Source organism: Prenolepis imparis, unplaced genomic scaffold (assembly GCF_030444845.1).
Source record: "Prenolepis imparis isolate NDT839.2.m4 unplaced genomic scaffold, iyPreImpa1.0 SCAF_211, whole genome shotgun sequence".
In the NCBI taxonomy this organism is placed as follows: Eukaryota; Metazoa; Arthropoda; class Insecta; order Hymenoptera; family Formicidae; genus Prenolepis; species Prenolepis imparis.
Window position 1 is genome coordinate 2,888 of NW_028141369.1, and position 15,953 is coordinate 18,840.

Sequence of the window (15,953 nt, forward strand, 5' to 3'; positions counted from 1 at the left end):
TATACAAAAATATAATACCGTTTAGATCATTGCGGAAAGAAAACTTTATCATGAACGCACCAATGATCGATATTTGAAAAATCTTGAAAATAACAAAACGGAGATAGATGATGCAGAAGTGTTTGGAAGTATGTAAGAGTCGAGTCAGAGCTTCTAATTTTAGTTTGATTGCGCAATCTAAATACCTATTACAAATTATGCTTGTAGTATTTATGTTGAATAGGTACGTAATCACACATAATACAAAATATATTTACGTTGAATAGGTACATAATCACACGTAATGCAAAATATATTTACCATAAAATTTAATTATTATTATTAATAATGTAATTTTAATTTTAAACGAGAAAATATATATATATATAATTGATATGATATGATTAAAATAACACATGCAAAAATAAGTTTGACGCTAATATGCTTTTTCATTTCTAGATAAAAAGAAGCGACTAGCAATGTTGGATCTCTTAATAATGTCACCTCGAGAAGGTTTCTTGACCGATTTCGATATCAGAGGAGAAATCGATACATTTATGTTTGAAGTACGTATTTGTAATGTTTAATTAATTTTTATACACATTTATCTAAGCACATGTAACGATACATATAACGACAATTACAGGGTCATGATACAGCGACGGCTATGACCTTTGCTTTATTATTATTAGTTGAACATAAAGATATCCAGGTACCTTTCTTTCACTATATTGAGATATATTATTTTTATTGCAATTTTTATTTCAAGTAATACAAATATTAAGATTTTGTTGCATATTTTTTTCTATATCAATATATTTGAAAAAAATAAAAGAAGCTTAAAATAAATATAAAATTTTATTTTGATATAGAAGATTTTTTTCATATCTATGTATATAAAATAATGCATTTTAATTATTATCGATGACATAGGAACGTGTGAGAATTGAAGTCGATACCGTGATGCAAGAGAACGGAGAGAAACTTACCATGAAATCGTTGCAAAATTTATCATATTTAGAAAGATGTATAAAGGAAGCGCTACGTTTATATCCGAGCGTGTTTTTCATATCACGAGTAACTGCGGAAGACGTAAAATTACGTAATTAAACACTTTTTTCCTTCTTATATTCTTAAACATGTCACATTATACGGAGAGTATTATAAATGTAAAATAAGTTTAAAATAATTTAATTGCGCTAACATTATAAGAATATTAATGTATATTTCATTTCTCAAATTTTATATTTGCAAATCGCAGCTAATTTTATAATACAATTTCCAGATTCATATGTCGTGCCTGCTGGAACGATCTTACATCTTAATATCTATGGAGTTTACAGAGATCCCAATTTCTGGTCAAATCTAGATGTATTTGATCCGGATAGATTTTTGCCCGAGAAGATCCAAAATCGTCATCTTTATTCGTATCTACCGTTCAGCGCAGAACCGAGGAACTGCATAGGTGAATTGTGCATGATTTTCGTTTTTTGTCGATAAATTTTAATACATTTTTAATTGTAGGTCAATGATTCGGTCTGCTGGAACTAAAGGCTATGATAGCTCCTTTGGTGCACAAGTTTTACTTGGAGCCAGTTGATCATATAAAGGATGTCCGGTTTAAGGCCGATATAATAATTCGTTCTTCTCATCCGGTTCGTGTAAAATTCGTTCCAATCAGATACTAACAACCATTTGAAACTAACACAATTACCACGTAAGTGTAAGAAGTTGATGTATTGCAAAAATGAAAAAAACTTTTATGAATATTATATGTTCAACAAAATATATATTTTATGTGTAAACTTTATAATTTATCGTGAAATTATACATGTAGAAACTATATTTGTAAAACAAGAAAATATACTTGTAAGCAGTGTTGGGTAGTATCTAGCTACATGTATCTAGATACAGTATCTAAATACATTTTGTGTATCTGAGCATGTATCTGAGTGAGATATATTCGAATTTAAATATCTGTATCTAGATTTAAAACATATCTGAGTCGATTTTTTCAGATACATTTTTAGATACATTTTCACGTATTTCTTTGAATTGACCAATTCTTTCAATTTTTAAAAGATCAAGACATCGCGTAGAAACAGCTGACAGTGCTATCGGCATTCTCTATTTGTCAGACAAGCAAAAAAATATTGCATTAATATATCACACGTTTTCCTCATATGAAACATTTGCTTTCCTCATATGAAACATTTGTTTTTAAGTTTAAAGTTTAACACAATTATATATCATCACGTCAACACCGGTTGAGTGATTATTTAGCATTGGTGATCAAGTTTTAATATCACGGAGAAATAGTTTGAGTGACGATATCTTTGAGACATTTTTGATGAGTTATTAAGACTAACGAATAATGTAATCGTAAACAAAAATATTAATAAATAAAAAATTTATTCAGTATATTTTGTGCATATTTATAATTATTATGATAAAATATAATTTTAAAATATCTGATATGTATCTGAGATATTTATAAAGTAGCTGAGTCTCTGTATCTATATATATTTTAATTTGTGTATTTGTATTTGTATCTGTATCGAGATTCATTTTAAATGTATCTTACCCATCACTTACTTTATAGCTATTTTCTGTGTTTCTTCGTAAGTTTACTACACTTAAATAATGTTCACGCAAGTCTGGCAGCTATTCAATTTTTATAATTTTTCTATTTTTAATTTTTATAATTTTTATTATATTACTTCTTCAACTTTTATTTTATATTTTCATAATATCTTTATATACAGATACACGCCTAGTTTTGTAACGTGACAGACATCTTCATCATGTCACTATCTTCGTTATATAACGTGTATATTTTAAAGCCACGATCTACTACTCTACTTTACTTCTCGATTGACCAACCTTGAAGTAATACATAAAACATGACCAATGTTTCAAAGATTATGAACCGCAACCGTCACATTACAACTATGTGAGAACGACGTGAGAAAGATTCATTCATTCCGAATATCATATTTTATTTTTTATTTATGAACATGAATTTAACATTATCTACCTAAATACACTCGTCAAAAAAATTATCGCAACACGTAATTAATATCAAAATTTAGCATAAATTCAAATAAGCGTATCTCCGCGAAAAATTGTCGTATTTCAAAAATTTTCTTTTTGTTTTAAAGAGTAAAGTCTCTACTTTAAGGAACTTTCGTTCGATTTTGATTTTATTCTCTCCACCTTTCTCCATCCCTTTAAAAGGAGGGACGTGTTTTTTTTTCAAAAAATTGCATAGTTTGACGAACTCTACGGAGTGTACTAATAACTCACACACACACACACACACACACACACACACACACACACACACACACACACACACACGCACGCGCGCGCGCGCGCGCCCGCGATGGGCAAAATCCGACCAGCAACTTCCCCGTAGTGCCCATCGGATAATGCTAATGTTGGCGGTAATTGAATACATAGGCAAAAATGCATAGGTAACTTTGATATGCTCTAACTTCGCGAAAAAAAATCGTACGGTATTCAATTTTTTTTTCAATTTGTAGAAAAAAGTCCATATTTTATGATAGTTATGATGATATTTGCGAAAAAAATTTAGTACACTCCGTAGAATTCGTCAAACTATGCAATTTTTTGAAAAAAAACACGTCCCTTCTTTTAAAGAGATGGAGAAAGGGGGAGAGAATAAAATCAAAATCGAACGAAAGTTCCTTAAAGTAGAGACTTTACCCTATAAAACAAAAAAAATTTTTGAAATACGACAATTTTTCGCGGAGATACGCTTATTTGAATTTATACTAAATTTTGATATTAATTACGTGTTGCGATAATTTTTTTGACGAGTGTATAATATTATTTAATATTCAATGGGTTCATTTTGCTTCTTAAGATATGAAACTTTAATTATCAAAATGCTTTTGACTGGAAGAAGGATTATAAATATATATGTCTCAGACTTGCATCGTCAGTTCGCGAAGATTTGTTGTGCTGACATGTGTATATCTGCTTGACGAGATTTGCAATTGTATTTTAAACAGTTACATTGAGTGGTGTTTTAGCTGATTACGTATCAGTAAGTTTATTTAGTATTCGGGAATATTTGTATAAAATAACATTTTATAAGAATCCATTATAAAATCTGAACAATAATTAATAATGTCATAATTAATGTAAGATTTTGAAAATCTATAAACTTGAAATTTTATTTTATACAATAAATGAGGAAATAATTAAACACATAGTAATTGATTAAAATACGTTTTCATTTAATACACAACTACTTTATTACGTGAATAATGTTTTTCCATTACAAATAAACAAATTCATCATATTTTTTTAGTTCTTTAAATCATTAACTACAAAAAAAATATACCATTAACTCATTTCATTGATTGTTCAGTTTATATGGTTATAAAAAATATTATTTATTTATTTTATTATTTACCACAAAACTTACACATCCCCTTCATATTTTAAATATCAATTATGAACTCGATTAATAACAATACTCTTGAATTTTACTCTTGAATTAATATTTTAGAGTTTTAATAAATAATATTTATTTAGTGACAATAAGTTTTAATCCAAGAATCAAACAAACCTTCCTCAAAAGAACCTGAAGAAGATTGAACTTAATTAAACCGTCAAGGATATTACGTCAATAAAACAATGTTTATCACAATATTATTATTATACATTTTTATTTTATTGGTGTTTAATTATTACGTGCATCATGGAAAAAACGGTCAACTCATTAATATTATACCGGGACCATCAGGCTATCCGATAATTGACTATGTATTGCACTTACGTGGTTCACCAGGTAAGTACAAAATTTATAATCCATTTACATTTATGAATGTATAACCCGTCATATATACGCATACATATGTATAAAAATAAAATTCAAATTCATAAATTCTGCTTTTGAACAAATATCTATCAATATTATTGCATGCTGATTACTGATAAAATAATTATTCAGGCTTATCAGCATTTTTCTTTGCAATAATATTCTTCCATTTTCATAATTAGTCAATTTTCAACGAATCTAAAAAACGGTACATATAAGTAAAAGTACACATAGTAAAGATATGCATTGAAAATAATAATGAAAATTAATCTCACAAAAATTTCTGTAGCTATATTTATAATATGTTTCTCAGAGTACCTATGGAACCTGTTATGTAAACTCATTAATGAATATTATCCCATTTGGAAACTCTGGGCTTTTTACCTCCCCGTTGTATTTATTCGTCATCCAGATGATTTAGAGGTAAAAAATGAAATTCAATTCTCTGTAAACATTACAATTTATCTAGATTCTGGAATTTTGCATTGTTGTTTTATAAGATTTTTATTGGTAAAAATGTTTCTTAAACATATGAAAAGAGAGAATATCTCAGAAACATTTAATTAAGATTATATAATAATTTGAGATAATAAATATCTGTGTGTATCTGAAAGATTGAGTGTGCGTTATAATAATATATGTTGACGTTTTTATCTTAACATTATTTTCAGTGATTTCAGACAATACTAAGTAGCACCAAACACATCGAGAAAAGCCATATATATGATATGTTACATCTTTGGTTAAACAGAGGTCTTCTTACTAGTACAGGTAAGGTAATGAGAGATGTTAAGGTATAAGCGTATCTACTTTATTATTATTTTATTTTACTATTACAATCTGTTATAAATCGGCCTGTCTCTATAGAAAATCAAATATAATTTTACATAATTAAATTTGAGTATTACATTATGTAAAACAATTAGGGGAGCGCTTTAAAACTTGCAAATACCGATATTTAAGAAGCCACATCTCAGCTTATAGGGAGATCGTAGGACAATGTTTCTAGGCGCGTTTGAACGAGTGAAGCCTCGACTTTAAGATGGATAAGATTGCATTGTTCGCCTCATCGAACTATTTTTCTTGTGAAACCCAAAATCAGATCGTGAAAAAAGTCTGGAAATTTTATGATTTTGTAGACGTCTATAGAAAAAGGAGGGACGGGACCAAAAATGTCACCACATTGGTTTTGAAGTAGGAAACTTCCTGTTTAAAATGGTGCATGAAACATTGCTCTATCGTACATAGGAGCTAAGCTATCATCAGGTCTTATAATCATTTCTGTGTTTTGTAAGATGTTTTCTAATGCCAGTGGCATTCACGTTATCTGATGTATAATATCACGAGGAAGTTGCTCGATCGGAATTTGCACATCATGTGTATGATGCATCATACATGCATGCATGTGTGCATCAATATTAAGTGTGATGGTGTGGCGTGAATATGATGACTTGCGTAAAATCAAATGTTTCTTGTTTTTAATATATGTAGATTAGGCATTTAATAGTGGGACGAGTTTTTAATTTATCGATTGATCAATCGCATGATGCGCAAATACAGCAAAGTGCTGCATTTCCATGCAAAATCCGACTGAACAAGTTCCTCGTGATGTACACCGTTACATAACAAAAACTTTTAATTTTGAATTTATGTCTATTTGCCAATTCATATAATTTCAATTACAAAATATGTAATTACATCAAAATGATTCTTGTAACTCATTTTACCGTAAAAATGTCAAGAAAGGAAGATTTAAAAGTTTATATAAAAATTTTGTGATACAAAAAAATAAATTAAAAACGCAATTAATATTCTTTAAGGATTGGGCACTTAAACATTAAAACGTCTTATATAATATCATTTGTATTATATATACAATATACCAGGTGTCCCATTTTAAAGGACCCACTCAAATATCTCATTGTCAGAAACACTGCGTTAAATCGAAAAATGTTTCCTACAAAAGTTGTAGGGTTTCGAGGGGGACATAACATAGTAATATTCATTTGACCTTGGGCGGCATCTCTAAGGTCAAGTGAAGGTGAGAATTTGAAGGTGAGAAGGTGAATTTTGAAGAAAATAAAAAAATGCTTCAGATAAAAGTTGTTCAAATTAATTAGTAGAAAAAGATGTTATAATAAAATATATGGGTTTCCATTTAAAAAATTTATTCTCACCTTCACTTGACCTTGGAGACGCCGCCCAAGGTCATATGAATATTACTATGTTATGTCCCCCTCGAAACCCTACAACTTTTGTAGGAAACATTTTTTGATTTAACGCAGTGTTTCTGAGATATTTGAGTGGGTCCTTTAAAATGGGACACTCGGTATATACGTATATACAGGGTGTTCAAAAAAGACGAACCCCTGAACATGATTAAAGTTAGTTAATAATAGATTCTTCTGTTTTATACGATTTGATTCCTAAATGATCCTTAAAGGTCACCTTGACCCATGACTTAAGTACCTTTCTGAACATAAAATTTTCTGATTTTTTCGAATCTGAGGTCAAAAATGGGAGTTCCCGTTTTAAAAATACGAGTTGTCCTTTAAATGACCTGTAAACTTGATCTCAAGGTCAAATTCAAGATCACCATCAAGTCCCTTTTTTTTAACCCCACAACTTTTGTCTGGGATGTTTTCCCCCTAGAACACGATTAAAGTTAGTTATTAATAAATTTTTCTGTACAATTTGACCCCTAAATGATCCCTAAAGGTCACCTTGACCCATGACTTAAGTACCTTTCAGATCGTAAAATTTCCCGCTATTTCCAAATCAGGGGTCAAAAATGGGGGTTTCCATTTAGAAAATTCGAGTTGATCTTCAATTAACCTTTAAACTTGACCTCAAGGTCAAGTTCTAGGTCACCATCAAATCCCTTTTTTTTAATTCTACAACTTTTGTCTGGGGTGTTTTCTTCCTAGAATTTGATTATTCTGAGTTATTCAGGGGTTCCGGTCTTTTTTGAACACCCTGTGTGTATATATATATATATATATATATATATATACATCACTTAAGGCTTCTGCACATACAGAGTGTCACTTAATGCTTCTGCACACTCGATTGCCAAGTCCGTAAAATTTGTACGAAAGCGCCACATTTGGCAAAACTATAAACTATAAAGCGTAAAAATGACATAAATTATTCTTGCGACTTACAGCGTCATTTTAGTGCAGTGTTTCTATTTTTAAAATAATTGTTATAGTGTTAAAATATACCGTAGACTCTCATTTTGTTATAATTTAATATGTGAAAGCAAATATTTATTTCATTTCAATACCTGTCAAACAGCGGATTTTCGTCCTTGATTAGGCTCAATTCAATTCGACATATACAATGTTATTTATTGCTTACCCAAACAAAAGGAGAGTTTTCAGTATAGTACGTCGGTTCTATCGATTACAAACCCTATTTTATTGAAAAACATTTTTATTTTAGCGTAAGTCGCAAGAATTTTCATGATATATTTTCTCGCTTCTGACGTCATCAATTCAAGATGGCTGCAATGAGTATGCAGGAGCCTTAAAGAAAGCCCACTAAGTACATAGCGTTATTTCTGAACAAAAAATAAGTCATAAAGTCCTGAGCAATTTTTTTTGTAGAACACTTAATAATGGAGTAATAATTCAGTAAAGTATAAACGGCCAAACAGCGCCGAGCTTTATCCTGGCGCACGTCAGTGAGTGTCGCACAGTGTGTGTGAGTACACATTATCAGGATTTATTGAATTATTACTCCATTATTAAGTATTAAAAAATAAAATTGTTCAGGACTTTTCGACTTATTTTTTGGTAAGGAATAACGCTATGTACTTAGTGGGCAGTTTTTAAGTGACACCCTGTATATATATAACCGGTGTCCCATTTTAAAGAACCCACTCAAATATCTCAGAAACACTGCGTTAAATCGAAAAATGTTTCCTACAAAAGTTGTAGGGTTTCGAGGGGGACATAACATAGTAATATTTATATGACCTTGGGCGGCGTCTCCAAGGTCAAGTAAAGATGAGAATGAATTTTTTAAATGGAAACCCATATTTTTTATTAAAACATCTTTTTCTACTAATTAATTTAACAACTTTTATCTGAAGCATTTTTTTATTTTCCTAATATTTTTTAAGATATTCCGTCTTTTTTATTTAGAGATTTATTAATAAAATTTTTTTCTGAATTTTTTCCTTCTGTGTCATTTGACTTTCAATCGTAGGATTTCGAGGGGGACATCCGATGGTGACCTTGACTTTGACCTTGAGGTCAAATTTGAAGGTCATTTGAAGGTTAACTTTAAAATCTTAAATGGAAACCCCCATTTTTTATTTGACATTCTTGTAGCTGACATCGAGAGCTTTCCAAAACACTATAATTAAATGTTTTTTCATTAAGTACTTTTCGAGTTATAAGGCTTGAAAGTTACAGTACGGCCGGCATTAGCATTATCCAAGTTGATCGACCGACCAAAGGCTAAAATCTCTTGAACATTGTTCAAGATCATAATCTTGATAACATTTGTTAAGATCAAGGCCATTGGAAGTTGTTTTTCTTATTTCCATTTTGACGTAAAAATGCCGAATGGTGAGATATTTTTCAGAAGTTAGTTATCAATCTGCCTCATCCAAAGAGGATTAACTGAATCTCAATAGCTATTGACATACTGACTTTTAGACAACTTCTTCGGCATTCGCATGAAAGACGTCACGTGTCCTGAACCAAAAATCCTATTCAAGTAGCCTGTTGCAGATACGAAATCTCATCTTAAGTAACTTATCTCTCACTTGTTCCCAATCTCGAGACATTCTTGGATTTTTTCGATCGTAAAATCGGAATTCGGAAAAAAATGCCTGATTACTCGCCTAACGAGATTGTCGATATCCTTCTGATCTTAGGAGAATGTCGGCGCAATTACAGAAAAGCAGCAGCATTGTATCGTAGACGATTCCCTCGACGCCAAAACCCGGATCATTCTAGGATACGCAAAATTGAAATTAGGATTCGGAGAGGAAATCTTCGTCATCAACGAAGAAGATACGACAACAATGATCACGTAATGAATCCTTACTTTATAGCAGTTGTGGCGATGGTGCATTTTAACCCACATGTAAGTTTGCGTGAAATTCAACGTACGCTGGGCATTCCGAAATCGACTGCTGGTAGACATCTAAAAGCAGTGAGATATCATCCTTACCACATAACTCTTAACCAAGCCTTAATTGAGCAGGATCACAGAAATCAGCTATTGTTTTGTCAGTGAGCATCACAAAAAATTCGAAACGACAACGAATTTTTTAATTACGTACTTTTCAGTGATGAAGCTACTTTTCACAATACTGGGATAATGAATAGACATAATTGTCACTATTGGAGTTCAGTTAATCCTCATTGGATGGGGCAGATTGATAACCAGCATCGTTGGAGCCTAACTGTCTGGTGTGGAATTGTTAATGGCTACTTAATCGGTCCTTATTTTTTTGATGCCATGGTTAATGATGCAAATTATTTACAGTTGCTGAGAGACGATCTTCCGGGTTTACTTGAAGATGTTGACCTCGATACAAGGAGGAGAATGTGGTTGCAACAAGATGGCGCAGGTCCTCATTATGCCAATACGGTCAAAGCTTTCCTCAATAATACCTTTCGTAATCGATGGATTGGCAGAGGCGGTCCAGTAAGATGGCCAGTAAGATCGCCCGATCTAACATCGCTTGATTTTTATTTATGGGGCTACCTCAAAGATGTAGTTTACCGGAATGCACCGACCACAAGAGATGACATAAAGGAAAGAATCCGAGCTGCGTGCAATATTCCACGTAATGTACTCTTGCGTACTGTTAGACATTTTGAACGCCGTATTCAGTATTGCCAACAAGTCAACGGTGCGACCTTCGAACATTTAATTAATTGAATTATTACTATGGATCAACCACCGATCTTGCTTTCATTGGCTGGATCAACCACCGATCTTGCCTTTATTGGCTGGATCAACCACCGATCTTGCCTTCATTGGCTGGATCAACCACCGATCTTGCCTTCATTGGCTGGATCAACCACCGATCTTGCCTTCATTGGCTGGATCAACCACCGATCTTGCCTTCATTGGCTGGATCGTTCTCCGAACACAAAAGAGGTGTAAATCCGACTGGGCAACCTCCGCGCGGTACACTTTGGGTAATGCTAATGCCGGCGGTACTGTAACTTTCAAGCCTTATAACTCGAGAAGTACTTAATGAAAAAACATTTAATTATAGTGTTTTAGAAAGCTCTCAATGTCAAATAAAAGCTACAAGAATGTCAAATAAAAAATAGGGGTTTCCATTTAGGATTTTAAAGTTAACCTTCAAATGACCTTCAAATTTGACCTCAAGGTCAAAGTCAAGGTCACCATCGGATGTCCCCCTCGAAATCCTACGATTGAAAGTCAAATGACAGAAGGAAAAGATTCAGAAAAAAATTTTATTAATATATCTCTAAATAAAAAAGACGGAATTTTTACCTAGAAAAACATGTTGAAAGAGTTACCAAGTTTTTCTTGAATATTTTAAAAAATATTAGGAAAATTAAAAAATGCTTAAGAAAAAGTTGTTCAAATTAATTAGTAGAAAAAGATGTTATAATAAAAAATATGGGTTTCCATTTAAAAAATTCATTCTCACCTTCACTTGACCTTGGAGACGCCGCCCAAGGTCATATGAATATTACTATGTTATGTCCACCTCGAAACCCTATAACTTTTGTAGGAAACATTTTTCGATTTAACGCAGTGTTTCTGAGATATTTGAGTGGGTCCTTTAAAATGGGACACCCGTATATATATATATATATATATATATATATATATACGGGTGTCCCATTTTAAAGGACCCACTCAAATATCTCAGAAACACTGCGTTAAATCGAAAAATGTTTCAGTACAGTTATAATTATTTTTTAAATGTTCTGAAACGTGTATGTATTATCGCAATAATGATAGGATATTTTCCGTTTTATATACATATATATATATATATATATATATATGTATATAAAACGGAAAATATCCTATCATTATTGCGATAATACATACACGTTTCAGAACATTTAAAAAATAATTATAACTGTATTGCACTTCGAGGAGACAGTTATCATGACATTTCCGTCATTTGCGCAAAAACAGAAAAAAATACCGAAAAGAACCGTAAACCGAAAATAATTTAACGGTCCGGTTATGGTTCCGATGTTATAAATTTAATAGAATTTTAATACGGTTTATAGTTTCGGTTCTATTAAAAAACCGGTTATGGAACGATTATCGGTTTTGGTTCCGGTTCGGTCCGGGTCCCTGACAAATACGGATGTGTCTATTTCTCTCTCCTCCTCCACGCATCTTGGCTGTCGTCGCTCTTATCTTCACAAGGGACCGACGGCGACCACCACGACAACGAGTGACGGTGCGTTTGATGATCGAGAACCAATCACGCACAGTCAGAGCGCAGAACGACGAAATACAACGCTTTAAAAAGGCGACACAAAGAGTCTGAGACAGTCAGTCGAGTGGAGAACACAGAGAGCATAGAAAAGTCATATCTCGTTCAGTAAAAACGCGATCGCGCATATTAGATATAGTGCGACTCCGGTACTATATATATATATATATATATATATATATATATATAAAGTATTCCAGGCGTCGTCGCACATTCATTCACCTGCTAATTAACGCGGCGATAAATTAGGGTGTTAAGCTCTCAAACGTATCCGTCGAATTATACAATCGTTCGACGAAGACTTTGTTAATGTCATAACAGCGCGAGTGTTGTGAAAAACCTTATACTATAATAAACTAATAAACTCTACCGCATGAACAGTAACTACAGTGTGAATAGTAAATCATTTACACTGACCACACGACAGGGTGTGTGCATCTCTCGATTCCACTCTTCTCGTTCCCTCGCTGGAAGATACAGCAACGCGAGTGCTCCAATATATGCGAACATGTTCATCGTAGCGCGGACTGGCCTCTTATCGGCACTCGGCGTCGCTCAACGTCTGATCGTCACTGCTAAACACACGCATGTCGCGCGGCACTCTTATTCGTTTATTTGTCACAGGAATGCTGTGTATCACAGGTGAGATTCCACACAGAACTCTCTCTGAAATTCCTATTGCGCTGTTTTCCCTGAGAAAAGAGTTGGAAAAATATAAAAAGTTATACAATTATATTCATGCACAGTATATAATTAATTTATACATAAAAATTCTCCTACTGTGTGAGAGTCGTCAAATTATCGTACTTTGCATACAATGGTTTTTATCATTTTCTCCATATATAATCGTGCAAATTATTAATTAATATGATATAAAATTATCACGGAATATATATTGTAAAACATATCGCGCGATTATCAATAAGATGCACCCACAGAAAGGATTTCTAAATTTAATGCTAATACTCTTCAATCTATCATAAAATAGGATCGATATAGCGACAATCATATTTATTATAGAAAAAGGAATATTTTAATCTTAAATAGGAAATTTTTAAATCTAGAATAAAATAATCTTGGTGCTATCCTGTTATATAATTTTAATTTCAGACTATATTGAGCTGAAGGAAATTTTATTCTATTCTTGCGATAAAAGATTAGGACATCTCCATATCCTTCAATGCTTGTTGTAACGTTGTATGCACGTATCCGGCGTTATATTCATCTTATCATATCCATTAAATTTGCGAGGACTGGAGAAGCGGGCGGAGGCGTTTATGAGGAAGGAGGAGGAGAGGAGAGGGAAGGGAGGAGGTCGAAGGATATTAAAATGAACGGGGAAGGAAAATTGCTAGTGGGAAGATTGGAAGAGGTGGGATGGGCGATTTTTAATGGAGGGCTAGAAGGGGATAAAGAGGAGAACTGGACGTATGTGGGGGCGAATGGACAATCGGTAATAGATTATGTGATAGGAAACGAGGAGGTGAGGGAAAGGATAGGGAGACTTGAAGTAGGGAACAGGATAGAGTCGGACCATATGCCGCTAGTGGTGTGGATAAAAGGGGAAGAGATAAGCAAGGGCAAAAGGGAAGCAAAGAGAAGAAGGTGGGTCTGGACAGATGAGAGAAAGAAGAAATTTAGAGATGAGTTAGGAGAGCTGCAGGAAGGAGGAGGGGAGCTGGAAGAAGTGGACGCGGGTGAAGGAGAGAGTGGTAGAGATTTTGGATAGGGCGATGGTAGTAAGGATAACAAGAAAGGAAAAGGAGGGGATTGGTTTGATGAAGAATGCAGGGAGGAAAAGAAAGGGTTAAGAAGGGAGCTAAGGAGATGGAGGAGAGAAGAAGGTAAATGAGAGAGGTACAGGGAAATGAAGAGAAGGTATGGGAAGTTATGCTTAAAGAAGAAAGAGGAGGAGATGATGAAAATAAGAGATGGGTGAAGAAGGCGTAGGAGGCGAAGACAGAGGGGCAAGTATGGGAGATTATTAGAGGAGTGAGAAGGAAAGGAAGAAGGGGGACAGGAGAGGAAATAGGGATGGAGGAGTGGAATGACTACTTTAAGGAGTTGCTGGGGGGGGGGGTAGAAACAAGAGTGGTGTTAGGGAAGCATAAGGGATGTAGGGAGGATGGGGAGGAGCTGTTGAGTAGGGAGGAAATAAGAAAGGCCATACACAAGGTTAGAGATAATAAGGCGGTGGGGATTGATAGAATACCTGGAGAAGTATGGAAATATGGGGGGGAAGAGCTAGAGAATTGGGCGTGGGGTTGTGTAATAGGATCTGGAAGGGAGAGGGGTGGATTGGGGAGTGGAGTGAGGGATTAATAGTGCCGATAGTGAAGAAAGGGAAAGGTAGAAAGGTCTCGGACTTTAGGAGGGTTACACTGGCGCCGACGATGTATAAAGTGTATGCGGCAGCGCTGGCAGAGAGGATAAGGAATGAGGTAGAAGGAAAGGGGTTGATTCCACCGAATCAAAGTTGATGGCAGCGATGAGAGGTAGGGGAATAAGAGAAGAATTAGTCAGGAGGTGTGAGGACATAGTGGGGGAGGTTGCCTTTAGTGTAAGGATGAGAGATGATGTGGGTGAGAAATTCTGGACGGGGAGAGGGGTGAGGCAAGGATGTCCGCTAAGCCCGTTGCTCTTTAATCTCTTGGTAGCGGACTTGGAGGAGGAGGTGAGGAGGGGGAGATGGGGGGAGTAAGCTTAGGAGGAAATAAGGTGTACTCTCTGTCATATGCGGATGACGTGGTTTTGATGGCAGAGGACGAGGGAGGTATGAAATGTCTGATTGAAAGGCTGGGGAGGTACTTGGAAGGAAAAGGTCTGGAGCTGAATGTAAGCAAATCAAAGATAATGAGGTGTAGGAAAGGGGGAGGAAGGTTTAGGAAGGCTAAATGGTACTGGAAAGGGAAGATTATAGAGGAAGTTAAGGAATACAAGTATTTGGGGTATGTGGTGAAAAGAAACGGAAAGCAGGATGGGCAGGTGAAGGATAGAGCGAGGAAAGGGGCAGCCATTCTAGGTCAGGTATGGGGAATAGGGAAAAGGAGATTTGGGGCAGACTGGGGGAAAAGGGTATGGCTGTCTGATGCGTTGATATGGGCAGTAATGGGGTACGGAGTGGAAATATGGGGATGGAAAAAAAGGGAGGAGATGGAAAGGCTGCAAGAGAGATAATTGAGGTGGGTACTGGGGGCGGATTGGGGGACACCGGGGTACATGGTGAGGGAGGAATTGCAAAGAGATAAGTTAAGGCTGAGGATGGGGAGAAGAACATGGGGGTTCGAGAGAAGAGCGGAGGAAGGCAGGGGTGGACTATTGGTAATGAAGTGTCAAGAAGAGATTAAAAGAAGGGCTAAAAAAAAGACGGGACTGTCGGAATGGGAGGAGGAAAGAAGGAATTTTTTCGAGTTAAAGGGGATGGTGCTAAGGGAGGTAGAGGAGAGCAGGGAGAGCGGAGAGTTCAGATGGGAGAAAGTAGAAGGGATAGAAAGAACAAGGCAGAGGGAAGAAAGATGGGAGAGAATAGCAGCTTCAAATTATAACCCATGGTATAAATGGCATGAGATTGCGATACGATTAAATGTCAAGAATATTTTTTGTCTCGTTGTCAGAAATCCTTTCTGTGGGTGTGGCACAATTGCAAATTAAGCGTTTTTT

At 34.6% G+C, this 15,953-nt stretch overlaps 3 protein-coding genes and 1 pseudogene across 7 annotated transcripts; all 4 read left to right on the top strand.

Annotated features, from left to right (window-relative positions):
- The first annotated feature begins 458 nt into the window (after nucleotides 1-458).
- LOC145948006 (cytochrome P450 4C1-like) lies at nucleotides 459-1,671 on the top strand (annotated as a pseudogene).
- A 2,285-nt stretch (nucleotides 1,672-3,956) lies between these two features.
- Nucleotides 3,957-11,269, top strand: LOC145948009 (uncharacterized). Of its 3 annotated transcripts, none has more exons than XR_014427261.1 (7): nucleotides 3,957-4,051; nucleotides 4,546-4,801; nucleotides 5,145-5,254; nucleotides 5,503-5,602; nucleotides 9,900-10,000; nucleotides 10,138-10,260; nucleotides 10,337-11,269. XR_014427261.1 is itself a non-coding variant. In XM_083057775.1 (7 exons), exons 4-7 carry the CDS (start codon nucleotides 5,560-5,562, stop codon nucleotides 10,341-10,343), a joined length of 534 nt encoding a protein of 177 aa, XP_082913901.1. In that variant the 5' UTR covers nucleotides 3,957-4,051; nucleotides 4,546-4,801; nucleotides 5,145-5,254; nucleotides 5,503-5,559; the 3' UTR covers nucleotides 10,344-11,269. The 3 variants fall into 3 exon arrangements, 2 of the variants coding, with proteins under 2 accessions (XP_082913901.1, XP_082913900.1); XM_083057775.1 differs by having other exon boundaries at nucleotides 9,720-10,080; XM_083057774.1 differs by lacking the exons at nucleotides 3,957-4,051; nucleotides 4,546-4,801; nucleotides 5,145-5,254; nucleotides 5,503-5,602 and having other exon boundaries at nucleotides 6,856-10,080.
- A 584-nt stretch (nucleotides 11,270-11,853) lies between these two features.
- LOC145948007 (uncharacterized) lies at nucleotides 11,854-14,354 on the top strand. Of its 3 annotated transcripts, none has more exons than XM_083057771.1 (2): nucleotides 11,854-12,935; nucleotides 13,404-14,354. In XM_083057771.1, the coding sequence occupies exon 2, from the start codon at nucleotides 13,474-13,476 to the stop codon at nucleotides 14,020-14,022; it is 549 nt and encodes a 182-aa protein (XP_082913897.1). In that variant the 5' UTR covers nucleotides 11,854-12,935; nucleotides 13,404-13,473; the 3' UTR covers nucleotides 14,023-14,354. The 3 variants fall into 3 exon arrangements, with proteins under 3 accessions (XP_082913897.1, XP_082913898.1, XP_082913899.1); XM_083057772.1 differs by having other exon boundaries at nucleotides 11,854-12,442; nucleotides 12,494-14,354; XM_083057773.1 differs by having other exon boundaries at nucleotides 11,854-12,401; nucleotides 12,486-14,354.
- Nucleotides 14,355-14,981: 627 nt separating this feature from the next.
- LOC145948010 (uncharacterized) lies at nucleotides 14,982-15,470 on the top strand. Its single transcript, XM_083057777.1, has one exon. The coding sequence runs from the start codon at nucleotides 14,982-14,984 to the stop codon at nucleotides 15,468-15,470; it is 489 nt and encodes a 162-aa protein (XP_082913903.1).
- The last annotated feature ends 483 nt before the right edge of the window (nucleotides 15,471-15,953 follow it).